Source organism: Lathamus discolor, chromosome 5, assembly GCF_037157495.1.
Source record: "Lathamus discolor isolate bLatDis1 chromosome 5, bLatDis1.hap1, whole genome shotgun sequence".
Lineage (NCBI taxonomy): Eukaryota > Metazoa > Chordata > Aves > Psittaciformes > Psittacidae > Lathamus > Lathamus discolor.
The window spans coordinates 104,573,031-104,589,231 of NC_088888.1; the positions used below are offsets into that span (position 1 = coordinate 104,573,031).

A 16,201-nucleotide genomic window follows, 5' to 3' on the forward strand; every position below is an offset into this window, starting at 1 on the left:
CAGATTTCATTATATACTTAATCTGCTGCATCGATCTAACTATGACTGCATGCTTAATCCCATAACTCTCCCATTTCCAAACCTGATAAATGTAATGCACAAAATTTATTCTGGGCACTGATTAACACTGCCAAATGTGAATTACACTGTCATATACCCATACCTTTTGAAAAAGGAAAACATCACAAACCCAACCACATTATAATTGTTTTTACTGTAACTTAGTTTACCAGCCTGTTTCCTTCTTGGTGGAGGCATTGCTGCCTCATCAAGAATTAACCCTTTGAAAAATCGCAATCTGTCTTCTTCACTTGGTTTCTGAATATAGAAAACCTCTTCATACTGGATTCTGAAAATACATTTCACCTAAAAAAATAAATAAATAAAAAAAAAATTGAGCTGCCACTCAAAAATACATGAATAAACTTATCAAAATTAGCTACAGGAAAGAAGATAGTAAACTCTACTGAAAGCTGCACATACAGCTTAGGGAAAACAAATCCTTGTAATTCTCACTGAATTTTCTGTAGTAACTAAACTTGCAGTACCCCATGATACCAACAACAGCCACCTCTGCAGAGGAAAAAAAAGAGAAAGGGCAGGACGGGAAAAAAAACAGTAAAAGGGTTGTTGAAAAAAACAGGAACTCCCCTCTCCGCATCCTGAGCCTCAGAATATGTAAAGCTAAAGGTTAGGCCTTTAGACTAAATCTGCATTTAATTACAGTGGAGTAATTTGTCAAAATGAACAATTTTGTCTTCTCAAAGTAGCATGGAGATTATGAAAATCAGTAATATGGGCATACAGTCCTCATTAAAGAAGATTACAAACATTTAATTAATATTACATTTCCAGTTTTACGTATTTTAAATTACATTAGAAAACCACTGCAAAACAGAATGGTTTTACATGATCAAAACATTCTGAAGAGCACACACCTCCCTTAACAATGCCTGCTTCCAGTATAAACTTACCTCTTCAGGCAAATCACTATACATGGATTCAGAGGTAGACAGTAGAAATATAGGGGAGAAAGATGGTATGTCTTGCAGCAAAGTTAGAAAAGTAGCTCTCACAGTTTCACTGACAGCTTCCCACCAATCACCAATATGAGGCATGTAAACAATACTTGGTACTGTTCTTCGAGCTTCACGAAAGATCTAATTAGAAGGAACAGTGGTATTTAAGAAACGAATTGTTATTATCACTTGTGAGCAATAAAAATCTTGTGGACTACGAAATTACTCATGTTTGTGATATTTTATATACAAATGTTCTAGGAAAATGTAATTATCTAAAGAGAAAGGCTTTCTAAACATGTGTTTGTGACTGTTAGCTAGGGAGTCTATGTGCTAGGGAGACTACAGAAAAACTATTTGTCATATGTACTTTAAAAACCTGCTAAAACCTGAACAGTCAGGATGAAAACTAAACTAGACTGCAATCCATGCAAAATCCACTGCAAACTGTTTTGAAACCTGAAACATTTAAACCTGAGTATATGAACCCAGAACCCACAGCTCACCAATTCATACACAAGCTAATAAAATGAAATTCAGGAACTGAATAAGTGGATTAAATTTACTGGATATTAGGTATGTGACTAAGGGGGCAAGTTAAAAATGTAATTATTCTCACTAGTCAGCAGAGAGATCTCAATCACCCTCTAGAGATCCCTTTCTTTTAAACATGAAAATAGAAGGAGCCTATGAAAACCTAGCTTTAAAGTTACATTCCAGTTAGCTGCCTTTATATTGATTCAACTAATCTATTCCAGAATTACATAATTTACTCATTACAAAAGAATATGCAATGTCACCTGTGCACATGATTCTTCAGGCGTTTTGGCACTGACTGAATAAAGTGCTGGCAGATCTAGCCTGTGTACAGAGAATTTTTCAAGAGTGTGCAACAGTGCTGGAGCAAGGTGCGAAGTCTGACCCGAACCTCTCTCTCCAGATAGCAGTAACCTTGGTCTGTAAGAGGTTGGCTGGTGATAAGCTGACCTACAACAGAGCAAAAGTTGCAAAGTACAATTAACTTGCCAATGTTATCAATGGAACAATATATATAGTAAGGTATTTTAGAATCCAAAAGATTTTCAGTAATGGGTAAGGTTCCTATGACAGTGAAAAAAGATTCAACTAACTCTACTAAACCTTAACACTACCCCGAAGTCTCCAAAGCTCAAGCTTTGTCTATTTTTTGATTTCACAACAATTCAAACCCATCTACGCAAAACCATGTGCATACTAAATTAATGAAAATTCTGACTACCCAGTTTATTTAGAATTTATTTCTCGAGCATATAAAAAGACTTAATGGACTTCCAGTGAAGATATCCATTTAATCATGTCTACTTCAGTCCTAACTACTACAGCATCTCCTCAGCAGCCTCAGGAATCCCAGGTCAATCCATTCATCTTTTAAGTACTACCCAAACTTCCAAAATCCACCTAAGATTTCAATACTTTCTTTAATTAAAAAACACAATTGAATAAATCACTATTCTTCTATTCTAGCATAATTACGCACTTCAGTAGATTTTCAGACAGACAAGATTTTGAAGGAGAAACTGCAAAGGTAAAATTATTTTCTGCTTTTGCTGTTGAGAAGAAATTATAAGGAGTGCATTCAAGGATTTTGGGGGTTAAGTCTGTTTGTTTGTTTCGGGTGGGGGTTACCCTGTTTTGGGGACAAGTGAGACATGAAGAGAGAAGCACTTGTTTTTTCCACTAAGTCTTCCCCATGTAGAGAAAATTGGTTATGTAACAAGAGGGTTTTTTAATTAATTTGCTTCTGACCTCATTAAAGTGTTTTTTATCTGCACATCAATCATCTTGGGCAGTGCAATAAACCTAGCTGGTTTTATTTCAGGTTAAATCTTTTGTAACACCTATCAAAACTGTTGACTTTTGGCTTTTCAGTTCTAGTGGTGGTTACACACACAGTGATCAAAAATGCTCAGAAAGATAGCTTAAGAGAGGCTTATGTACTTTACAAAAATAAATATACTCATCAAGATTATTTTATTTAAACACATATCCATCCAAACATATAATGTTGTTTTGCTTTCGGGTTCCCCCCTCCCAACCTCCCAATAAAAGCTTAAATTTGGCATAAAAAATACTTGAGTATGTACTATCTGCATTACACAAAAAATTTAGCAGTTTTCCACAAGATGGCTCTGCTAAACAGTACTACTACTGTACACTTTCCCTAACCTCATTTTCTTTATTTAGCAAACGCCCTGCAGAACCCCTCAAAAAGTAGTCTAAAACTATTCTTAATACAAGACAAATAAATGTTAGTTTATCATTGTTAATTACTGTAGCCAGTCCAATTTATACAGGATAGACTCATCCAAATTTCACACACGCTTTCTAATTTTCCATTTTCCCAAAACATTCCACAAAAAATGATAAAGAAAAGATGTTAGAAATGCTGAAAGCATTAATCATATAATGCGTCCAAACAGCTGCAGAAGCTCAATAATACTTCAGACACAGAACAAACAAACAATCCCTCCAAAATATTCTTATATACCTCTCTTCCCAGTTCTTCATCTTTCAAATCAAAATGATTTTTTATAATTAAGAACTGCTGTTGACATCCTTACTTCTAGGCTCCACCTGCCTGTTGCAGATTAGTTCCGAGTACCGTGTCTAGGATGTGGCCCTTCCCAAGATCATTCACACATCTAAAACTCTTGTCCATACAGTGAAGTGTTTTTATTACAGAACAGCATTGCCACCACGAAAAAAAAAAATCTTCTTTGATACCTCTCCTCATGTAGAATTACATTGTTTTCATAGAATCAAAGAATAGTTGGGGTTGGAAAGGACCTTAAGATCATCAAGTTCCAACCCCCCCGCCATGGGCAGGGACACCTCACACTAAACAATCCCACACAAGGCTCTGTCCAACCTGGTCTTGAACACCGCCAGGGATGGAGCATTCACAACTTCCCTGGGCAACCCATTCCAGTGCCTCACCACCCTTACAGTAAAGAACTTCTGCCTTATATCCAATCTAAACTTCCCCTGTTGAAGTTTTAACCCATTACCCCTTGTCCTATCACTACAGTCTCTAATGAAGAGTCCCTCCCCAGCATCCTTATAGGCCCCCTTCAGATACTGGAAGGATGCTATGAGGTCTCCAAGCAGCCTTCTCTTCTCCAGGCTCAACAGCCCCAACTTTCTGAGCCTATCTTCATACAGGAGGTGCTCCAGTCCCCTGATCATCCTCGTGGCCCTCTTCTGGACTTGTTCCAACAGTTCCATGTCCTTTTTACGTTGAGGACACCAGAACTGCATACAATACTCCAGGTGAGGTCTCACAAGAGCAGAGTAGAGGGGCAGGATCACCTCCTTCGCTATCCTGGATGCGGCCCAGCGTACGGTTGGCTTTCTGGGCTGCGAGCGCACACTGATGCCGGCTCATGTTCATTTTCTCATTGACCTGCACCCCCAAGTCCTTCTCTGCAGGGCTGCTCTGAATCTCTTCTCTGCCCAGCCTGTAGCTGTGGCTGGGATTGCTCCGACCCAGGTGTAGGACCTTGCACTTGTCATGGTTAAACTTCATGAGGTTGGCATCAGCCCACCTCACAAGTGTGTCGAGGTCCCTCTGGATGGCATTCCTTCCCTCCAGCATATCAACCGAACCACACAGCTTGGTGTCATCAGCAAACTTGCTGAGAGAGCACTCAATCCCACTGTCCATGTCACCGACAAATAGTTTTACATATCTGATTACACGTATTTAGAGAAACACTCACATTGTAAAATGAAGGTAGGGTTTATGTATAGCAGCTGATGACTGTTTCTTTGGTGATCCTGAGTGACAGCTTGTCTCAAAAATTGATGAAGCATTCTCATCTTCACTATCATCTAATATTAAACTTGGTACATCTGCTCCAAGAAATATATTAATTAGAATCTTATCACTTCTCAATACACACACAACAAGCAAGAAAAGATGTTACAATTTTCTTCATGTAAACTATAACACATTTTCAAACACAGAAAAAAATGTGTTTAACTATCAGAACACAGAATAATAAGTACTTATTACTTCAAAAACCAAAACAAATTAAATATTGTAGAAGTCTATAATCATAATTACAATTTATATTTTTAAATCATCAAGCAGAACAACTTCCTGAATACAACAAATATTTAACTTGTTATGAAATGCTTCCTTTGGTTTTATTTCGCAGCTAGAGGTTTTCCAAAGGATAAAGTTATAAAATCTGCAATTCCTCAGACTACACAGAACTTTGTACTTATTTACTTGCTCTAAGTGCCCAAATTTTTATAGGCACACTTCTTCCAAAATTATTCTCAGCAGAACTACTGAGACAATATATGTTTATGAAGAGCTGCCTTCAACCCTCTGATCAAATTACTGTTTATCATAGTCACTTCAATTCATTCCAAGTTCATTTACTATATGCTAACCTATTTTAATCTCTTTGCTAGTAGATTAGTATAATGAACTGAAGTACATTATAAACTTTCAGAAACTAAAGGCTAAAAGACTGATTACCTTCAAAATGTAGACTGCAGGGACAAACAACTACAAAAATTACAAATATGGCACTAAAACAAAATAACCAGTCGACAGCTGAAAATCAGGTACAGCTGAATTAGTCACCAAAGCCACAATGGGATTAAAAGTGGACTGCTGTGATTTGATAATGGGAAAATACTGTTGCAACATCTTTAATTGCCCCAGGAAAGGAGTTCAGCTGATGTTACCCTATACAAGCCACTCATTCTCATTCCCATATTAAAAACAGGCTGCAGTGATGGGATGAAAATGCTCACAACCACTCAGGTGAACAGTAAGAGCAGTGCAGAGGTCAGGTCTCCTGAGGAAGCAAATGCTCTGCAATGAATGAGCAGCATTTCTGAGAGCATCTCAGACTCACTGCAGCACACTGTGCTCAGGGCAACTACCAGACAACCTAACAGTAGCTCAAGGTGGCCACCACTGCTTAGAAAATGTACTGCTGTGAAATGGGAGAGTGAAATACAGAGAAACGTGTTACTCTCAGATATATGACCCGCTGCATAATTTGCCTGATTTACATGAAGCCATGGCACAGGTCCCAGTAGACTGATCAAACCACCACCACAGGACAAAGGAATCAACTTCAAAGCAGCATTAAGTGTTGGACAGAGATGCCATGTAAGGGCTATGCATCTAGACATACAGTCCAAGGAAAAATTGTTAAGAGACAACAAAAACTAGTCCATAGCAAGAAAAAGCAGTTTAGAAGCTGCTCGACACTTAGCTCCGGCAAGAGCAGAAGCCTTCAAATAAAATGGACATTGGCCTCCTAACTCTGGGCTCCCCCCAGTCCCTCAATAGGCAGAATTTTTCTGCTATATCAAAGGCAGATCACAGGGTAGACAATAGGGTAAAACCTATGCTCATGCCCTGGACACAGCTTTCATTTCCTAAAATACATAATTATTTTAAAAGGCAGCCCATCTTTTAATCCCAAGCATCAAGCCTCTGTGACATTCTTTGCTTGTACGCCTGACTCACTGGATTATGAGAAACAGGTATGATTAGCGAACTCAAAGACATGTAGAAAACCGAATTTGCAGACTGTAAGCACACGACTAAGCATCTGCTATATACTGGGCTCCAAATTTAAGAAAAACTAAAGCCCTAGTGTGTAATGTTCATTTACATTTATAATCATTGTACATGAAAGTGGATTTTGCTGCTTCTAACACAGATTAAGCTTATTATTCAATATTTTGGGGGGTTTAAGGGGTTAAGAAAAACAATCAAAGTACAGCAGAAATGTTAAAAGAAACCCTTAGTCCATGTATCTTCAAAACCGATTATCTACAAATACTTTAAAGCAGCCATAGCAGAAGAATTATCTAGTAAAACTACCATTTAAATCAATAAATGCTTCCAAACTCATTTTGTAAGCAATGAGTAGTAATAAATAGGATTGTAAAGAATGTAACTGAGGAAAATATTCTGAACTAGAACTTCACAACAAAGCCAGGGACTCCTAATTCATTCCTTCAACAATAATGACTATCTCTATGCTGGGCATTACCAGCAAGTTAACAGTATATGGAGACTTTAGCACCTTAACTTCAGTTACGAAAACTTGATCTGGTCAAGGGAGCCTAATACAACCCAACTGCAGCTGCAAGACAGCTCATTTCCCCCTACTAACTACTACATGCTCCCAGGCCCTATCTCATGCCAACTTCAACACTTGTTAAAACCTCCAACTATCCCACAGCCAGCAGAAAACTGACCCAACAAAAATATATCATTTTTTGATGTGCTTGCTTGCTAAAATGGTTTAACAACTGGCCTGAAGTACTAGAGTAAGTGGAAGTGACAGAGCAAAAGTGGACAGCTGGGCCGGAAGAACTGCCGCCAGCACAAGGATCAGCTTTAGCTGCCTGGGCTGCAGTCTGAAAGCGTGCTCTGGAATGAGAATGTAAAGAAAGTCATGGCTGTCACAGATTTGGACTATTTTCAAATTAATCACACACAACCACAAATACTGTTTACACAGTTGGGGGAATGAGGGTGATCCCAGAGAAGAACAGTAGAAAATAGTATGCCAGAAAAATGAGGTATCAAAACTAAGATACCTTGTTCAAATTAAACTTCCAAGAAATAACCAGGGTAACTATTAAAGTGTGTCTCAGAGAAGAACTAGGTAAAAAAAAGCCAAAAAACAGAACCTACTGACCCACTGCAGTCAAAACAGCCAGTTGCATTCCTTCATATTCCCTGCTTTCTCACTGCACTTACATTGCTCCCATTGCAGCAGTGTTCTGGCATACATCTGACCCCTTAGTGAGTTGATTTTACTCATTAATTTGCCGAAAAGCTAACTTGACAAAACAGCAAATAGTTCTCCGCTTGCTAAGCCAGCAGAAGCACCTCAGAGGATGAGGAGTGGACTGGGCCAGTTCAAGGGTAGGGAAGCCTCAGGACTTTCTCCTTAACCAGTCAATGACCATTGCATAGGCTCAGGTATCTCAGCTAACTGCAATCTCACCAGCTGTGCTGCAAGCTCCCCACATCACTCCTTTGCAGCCTGCTTCTGCCCCATCAACAAAGGACAGGGCACAGATAATTGACACTCAAGACAGGAACACCCATTTCAGGTCCTAACATACTAACACGGGAGCACCAATTCCAGGTCCTCCTACCAACACAACATTATCTTAGTACTTAATTTTGTTTTGCCTCAGTATCTCCATTATTTCTTGTACCTAATTTGCAAATTACTTGGGGGTTCTCCTTTTTTCAGGTGGCACTCATTCCTATGGGATCTTGGTCTATACAGGTCAGTTTATTAAATTCCACAGCAACTTGCAATCAGCAAAAATAACTCTGAACATCCAAGTGGATTGCATTAATATATTAACACTGAACTAAATACACACCAGGTTTAGAGCTAGCAATACAAGAAAGCCAGTTGAAATATTTCCAAACTCTAACAGCATCTGCAAAAAAGAAAGCCCACACCAAACCACATACCTTCACTTTTGTCACCCTGGCTGAATTCAGCATGAGGGAACACTTTGTGTAAAACCTCAAGAAGGTTAGTGAAGGTACGTTCCAACAGTGGTCTGATCACAGGAGATAACGCATGTCCTGAAGATGTCACCGCACGTTGGGAAGCAGGCACAATATTCTGCATTGCATGATAAAAATCCTGCGCGCTGAGAACTACTGAAGAAACATCAAGCTGCAGTTTCTGACTGCTCACATAAATCTGGGGATAGCGTCGTCTTAGGGCAATCAAGGCAGCCTCAGTGCAAAGTGCTTTTATGTCAGCTCCACAGTATCCTAGTGCACACAAAACCAAAAATATCTTCCATGAAATAGCACTGTTGTGCTACATACATGCCTAAAGCTAAAAACAATCAGTAATACTTAATTAACGTCCACAAAGCATCTGCCGAAAGGCATCAGGTCATAATCCAGTGACTGTGTTATGTACCAAGAAATTATGTCCAGGAATATTGAAATATAGTAAGAAATTAATTCCACACTGTCGTATGTTTTCACTATATAGCACAATATATAGTGTATTTTCATCCCAGGGTTATTGCTCTGTCATGGCTTTCTTTTTCTTAATAATTGTCTAAAGTATGTGTGCAATTTTAACAAGCCAGTCTCCCTCCTCCTTTTTTATTTTAATATCTCTACAGGAATATAATTTTTAATAATAAAGTAATTTTGTTCTACTGGATGAACATTACCAACTTTAAACTTTTACAGACTGAGAAAACGAGCAGTATAAAGAGAAGTGTTACATGAGTAGAATACGGAAGAGAAGAAACCTCTTGTTGAAAAAGCATGCTGTGGACTCTTGGGAAGATGTGAAATTTTACTATCAGGACATTTTTTCAGACTTCTTATTAGTTTCATAATTTTACTAATATAACCACAAGACCAGAAAAACTATCAAAAAGCACTAGAATTTTAATTTAGACCGGCTTCATAAGTATCTACAGGTGGTTACCTGTAACTGCTTCATCATCACTGAAAAACACAGATCTGATAATTATGAAATGCTGAGAGACTTAATACCTCTGTGTCTTCTGCAGTACTAATGGTTTGGGATTTTTCCCCAGAGCTAGAAATTAGATTTCAATTTTTTTCATATCTCTCAGCAAGAGACAATAATATGCCAAGGTATTCTGTAGCACCATAGTTCCACCTTTCAAAAAACGTGAAACACCATTCCAGTGGGAAAAGTCTTTTAGAGAATTATAGTTGCTATAGGAAAACACGCTGCAGTGAGGTACTGCCACATAAAAGTTCATGGGTTTGCAGCAAAGTGTTTATAGAAACTAATTAATCAATTATTTGGCGAAATTATTCTCAACCTTTTTTTAACTTTTTTTATCCTCCTCCCAGTCCTACAGCTTTTGCCTTTTTTTCTTCTCTGTATTTTCTTTTTAATTATTTTTCTTCTCTATTATTGTATTGGTCTTCTGGCAGCAAAGAATCCCAAAACCGAGCCCTGTCTTGTTTCCCTCTCTATCCTCTGATGTGCTGCTGGCACGTGCACTTTTACAAGATCCATGCAGCAACAACTAACAAGGATGATTCCATACACAGTGTTGAAAAATAAGAAAGGAAGCAATATGTAAGACAATCTTCCACCCCCATCTTTCAGACATAAAAATTTGGGAGATAATAATAAAAGATACCAACTTTTCCAGCTATAAAGGTGACTTAAATCAGGTGAGACTTCAAAATCCAGACGAGTTTCTCATGTGTACTTGAAAAATAACTTTTTAAAAAGAAAAAAAATCAAACAAAAAAAACACAAAAAACAACCCCACCAAACAGAAGATCACCATAAATATCAGACTCCCTCTGCAACTTTTAAACTAAGCTTTCCAATTTTATAGTAAGATTAGTAGCGATAAGGGTATAAACTTGATGAGCACTCACTGTGACTGTTATATAGAAGTATGTAGCAATTCACAAGTTATCCTGAAGTAAATACACGTGACATTTGAAATGTGTTACATCCACTAAACTAATCAATAGGAAACTAATTCTTTTCAGCACTAAGGTTGTATTTCGCTAACCTCTATCATGAATAATCAAAACCATGAAGGCAAACTACATCAACCACGTGAACCTATTAAGACAGTATCTACAGGTGCATCAGAAAAATCAAAACCAAGGTTTTTTTCTCTAAATTCTGCTTTTTTCACATTCCCGTTTAAACCGGTCCACTTTTCATCTAACAAGCACAGTGGATTAAACAAAAAATGCTGGGGACACCAAATCAAAACTTAAATCAAAGATGTGCTAGAGATAAAGCACGCCAAACGCCTGTCAGCTTAAAAACTAGTTTAGTATCTTCATGACAAAAGATTCAGCAGCTCAGGAGCTACATACTTTCCAATTTTTCTATTAATAAATGCTGTAATATCACTTTCTAACAGTCATTTTAATCACCGCTTGTACATCTCCAAAGAATTGCAAAATTAGGAAATAATAGCCTGTAGCCTATTTTAAAAATTAAATTCTCAGGTGATCAGATACACAATTAGTCTCCATTTCTACTTTTCATTTCTCAGGAGCAATTACATTTGAAGACTAATAATTGGTATCTCTTTTTGAGGGACTCTCTTGTGCATACTGTACATCCATTTCAGTGACAGGAAAACCGGAAAAATCCCATAGAACATTAAAAAGCATTTTTAGTTCTAAATAGTAAATGCACACTGATTAAGAGGAAGAAAAATGTAGTAAAGTATTGTCAAAGCAAAATAAAACCTATCATGCCAACCGTAAATAACCTGAACCTATTTTTGCCCAAATTGACACTATAATATAAACACCAAGGTTCAGTGCTTTTCCTTCCATTTTTTGAAGCAGCTCACAAAGGATGTTCAATTTGGCAGGCAAAACATACTGGGACGCCTTAACTCAGCACAAAACAAGTATTCTTGTCAAGTACCCATTTTGTTCTACCTATCACCACCGCACTATGCTTATTATTTTTTAAGTACAACTTTCAAAGAGTAGGATGGCAAACAAGTGGATTCCTGTATAGGTTTCCAAAGACTGCACTTTGATCACTGCCATTTTAAAGCCATACTCTTCCACCCCTACAGTGCAGAAATCATGTCTTCTTTAAAACTCTGCCTAATATCCATCCCAAAAACCTGCAACAAACTGCTATGAAACTGGCTGATGTTTAGGTGAATAAAGTTGACCAATTCTTCAATTTGTCATGCAACTCCCCGCAGCTCCTAAAATGGACTGCAGGGAAAGAGAGTTAGCCAACAACTCAGCATGATGATGGAAATGAGAAATAACTGCCTTTTCTTTTTTCTTTTTTTTTTTCTGAAAGATTGTGAAAAACAAACACTAATGCCAAAACTTCCCCCTACATCATTACACTAGGTTAGGACAGAAACAAGGTGTCATTTTGCTACAAAACACTCCTGCCGTAATAAGGACAGAATAGAGTATTTTTAACACCATGTTTTAACATCTTGAGTGTGATGGTTTGCTTCTTTACAACTGTATTTAGCATTATTTAAATAACTTTTACTACACCACAAAAAGATTTAGCTGCAAGATGACATGCATTTTTTTTTGGTTGCTAGTTTGTTTTGTTTCCTGTAAGACTGAGTTAACAGGTAGCAGTCTCTCTACCTACAGAAAGTTATCATTCAGAACAATGAAGTAAGCACAAGAGAGAAGGAAGGATTTTAAAAGTTCAGGGTATCTGGGGCCCATCTCCAGTAAGGAGAAAAAACAGTAATTACATGTGTTTATTGAAGGTACTAATAAGACATCAGCGTGAGGTCTTCTGAGTAATTCTGTACTCTCCTCAAACTGCTTCACTTTGTCTTGCACACATTGCAGTCATGCAGCCATTCAGTGAAGTGGGTTCTTTAATCCTCACATACATAGAAATCTCCGAAAAGGTATGTGATCCATAACATCTGGGACAAAAATCAACCCTCAGGAAATAACCTATTTTTTACAAGTCCTGGGGCTTTTCCCTTCTAATTTCTTTATAATTACACCCCTGGATGTTAAAAAGTTCCAAGTCGCACATACACCTGCTTCCCCAAAGTCATTTACTTTGGTAATATTTCAGCAGCTTTCTTCATCAGGATCCATACTCTTGTAGCTTGTTGCCAAGTTTGCTGAATCGGAGAGAAGTATAAACCATGCTGTGCAAAAAGCCTGCTGAGTCTAGGCAGCTTTTACTTGGGGAAGGCAGAGTGCTGGGTTTGTTTTTTTTTTTCGCAGGGAGGAACATTTGTTGGTTTTTAAAGAAAACCTGCACAACAAGAGGAAATCGCAGACCAGTATATACTGTATCATATATGAGAAGTGTGCCAATAAGCCTGATTTGCAATGGCTGCAAAGAATCTGGAAAAGTCTGTTTAAATAATTAGTTCCTGCAGATTTCCCTTACAGAAATGATGAGGCAATCTCATGATGAAGAAGATAAACCAGTCTTACTTTAGCTGGTTTTAAAAGTCCTTGCAATAGTCAGAAGGTTTTAATCTTGCATGTATGGAAACTGTTAAATTCCAAGACACCGAATGGAGACAATCAAGTGCACAGGAGTTGGACAGCAGAAAAAACAAAGAAAACAGGAAATGGTATTTCTTTTTGTAAGCTGACTTTTCCAAAGAACTGACAGGCTTTACTGAGCACAAAGAATGGCTTCCGATCAAACTTACAAACAGCTTTCCCAATGGTCTGAAATTTTAAAATACAAACTTGTGTTCTCAATGCAGAAATATGGTGAATTTTCTAAGACAACTGGGTTTTATCCCACCTATTCCCCTCTCTCCCACTAAGCAGCACCAAGTCCTTGTACAAATCAAGCAGAATTTACATAAAATGGGTTTGGCACATGCTGTCTTATACCCGGCAAAGCTTAAACTGGTGTTTGCTGGATAGTTATGTTTTCTCCTCACCAGAAGCTGTGGAGGTCTTTGTGCATCAAAAGCGGAGGGATGCTGCTTCGATGATAGATGTCCCTGTAGATGAAGAGGATAATTCGGATGTACTGTAGATGACTGAATGGGCTGATGTTCTATTTAAAGTTCTTATTTCTCTGATGATGGATTCCAATGCACAGGTATTTGAGACCATCCTGTTTCTAAGAACTTCAGTGCTTGTCCAAGCAGATGACTGACAGAGAATCGATCTTTGCATGACAAATTGTTGAGAAGAGATTGTGATTTGTGTTTTAGGGTCATTTCCTCTGTTAAATTCACTATAAAAATATACAGGTTTATTTCTGATGAACTTTTAAGCAGCAGGTTTATCTTGAACAACCATCCTCCATTCAGTACAGCAGGTCTTTGGGCGCTCCAAAGGTTTATTTAATGTACTCATGGTGTGGTGCTTTTTTCCCACCCCCGCCTATATCTACACTCTGAGGTTGTTCTGTGCTAGCAATCTGAAAAAAAAATCCATCCTTAGAAAGGCTCGTTAGTTTGTTGGATTTATGTCAGAGGAGAGCATGCAAGTCAGTAAAAACAAAACCAAAAAAACCCCACACAAGTCCTGATTTTGTTTTCCCTTCCACAAGAGGGTAGAACAAAACCAAGTCTCCCTATCTCTTCTGTAACACATTACTATAATGTGCAGTCTACCTAGACTCCAAAGTCCCACTTAATTCTGAGGGTATGTATCCTATATGAGGACAGTGATGTTACAAAAAGGAAAAGTTAACTGTATTTTCAAATGACTACTAGCTACTCAGTTTGTTTTAGTAAGACAGAAGCATTTCTGTTATAACAGCGTGTTGTTGAAAGTACAGAAGTTTAGAAACAGAGAAATAATAAAATATCCCAATATATTTAACATACCTTCAAGGTTTTACACAGAAGAGAAAGCATCTATAGTAAAAGTACTAACATTATAACACTCACCAACACATTTTTCAGCCAGTTCTCCTAAGAAAGGATCTGACAATTTGGGGTTCCAATCCCTGGTATGAATTTGTAAAATGTGCTTCCGTGCCTAATTAAAAGAAAAAAGAGAGAGAGAGAGAGAAAAATCCTCAGAATTAGCAAGAAAATTCCATGTCATAATATTTTTAGACAAAAATGTTATTTATTCAGGTGAATGGAAATATATTTTACCTGATTTTGACATGTTGCTGAGATGCATAAAATAGAACTTAGCACTCAAAAGTCAAGAGCAAAAGTCTTCCCTTCTTTTTTAATTTCACATACATTTTTTCAGTATACCAGTTGCACATTTTAATTGGTGTTTAATCAACACTATTATACATTAAATGATCAAGCCTCGTGTTCTATGAGGAATTATAATTTTCTAATTTAATTTTTAATTGCTGCACCTATGATTAACAGATTCTACTGACAAATGCCTCACCAATTAATTTACTGCAGAGTAGCACTGTACATAAACATGAATTCCAAATCTATTTAATTTTAAAATTCTACAGAATCCAAATACACCTATCAATATGCAAGGTAAATTTAAAGTATATATTATAGCTGAGATTACAGAAGTCTAGAAAAAGGAAATGTTCCTGTTGTCTAGATTTGTGTGTACAACTGTTATGTGTTTAGCAGTCAACATGTCAATAAAGCTATCTTCTCTCACCATAACTTCCAAAACTTCAATAGTTCGGGCTCATTATACAAATCCATACAAAACCATAGGTTTTTAGATCAGCAATTCAAGTTAATGCAAACAATTTAGCTCTCTGTTTAGTTTTAACTATATTCTGAAGATTTGAAGTGCAGTACAACTTTATGTATATATAATGTGGTTTTTTACTAAAAATGTCCTCCTAAAATTAAACATTCTTACAAGTAAGAATGCATTTTATTATTTCGTAAGCTTGGTTGTCAGGCATTCAGATGTTTATTATTAAGAAACATTTCTAGTATACATCTCCTCTATAAAGTTTTACCTTTTGATCAGGCAAGTTGAAAAGAAATTCCCTGTCAAAGCGACCAGGTCTCCTGAGTGCAGGATCTATAGAATCCAGTCTGTTTGTAGCACCAATTACAACTATTTCACCTCTATTATCCAGTCCATCCATTAGGGCAAGAAGAGTAGACACTATAGAGCTAAAAGAGAGTTTTCAAAAAAATAATGTGTAAGGAACACTGCCAGAATTTTTACTTTTTTAACTGTAACATTCAGAGTTTCAAAGGAAAAAAAGTTAAGTTAAAAAAATCCCCAGTTGCACAACTGTTTCAAGTCTCAAAATAAGAAGGAAATTTTTAATATCATCTGTATTATACTTAGTATTATGACTCCAGTAGGGATTACACCAAATTTAAACTTTCTCCTTTAAATGCTTTGGGAAATGTGGGCTCAGGAATCTATTTAATGAACAGAGTATGCATTGTCCTGTTTAGAGCAACTGTAGCAGAAGAAAAATGCATCAAGAAGAAAGATGCATGAAGACAAAGGCTGCCATAACCTCCCTGCCTGCTGGCTTCAAAATTTCCTTCCTGATGCCCTCATTTGAATGGAGGAAAACATACAGACAAATGCCATGTATAGGATGAAAGATACAAGTGCACTGCCCTAAAAAGCACAGTAACACTGAGACTGAAGGCAAACAGGAAAAATTTCAGCCAGCAGAAAACTGATGTAAAAAACATTTTAAAAAAAGTCACAATAGCAACTCAAGATAAATCTGTAC

General features: G+C 37.3%; 1 protein-coding gene across 3 annotated transcripts in view; it reads right to left on the minus strand.

Annotated features, from left to right (window-relative positions):
- The window catches only part of ATAD2B (ATPase family AAA domain containing 2B), a 79,155-nt gene that overhangs the window by 33,177 nt on the left and 29,777 nt on the right, over nt 1-16,201 (minus strand). For all 3 annotated transcript variants that reach the window (XM_065681738.1, XM_065681739.1, XM_065681737.1), the window contains exons 14-20: nt 15,458-15,617; nt 14,445-14,535; nt 8,539-8,850; nt 4,778-4,910; nt 1,820-2,006; nt 975-1,160; nt 231-366 (exon numbers count right to left, since the gene is read on the minus strand). In XM_065681738.1, coding sequence (XP_065537810.1) covers nt 231-366; nt 975-1,160; nt 1,820-2,006; nt 4,778-4,910; nt 8,539-8,850; nt 14,445-14,535; nt 15,458-15,617 — 1,205 coding nt within the window. The remainder of the gene's footprint in view (nt 1-230; nt 367-974; nt 1,161-1,819; nt 2,007-4,777; nt 4,911-8,538; nt 8,851-14,444; nt 14,536-15,457; nt 15,618-16,201) is intronic.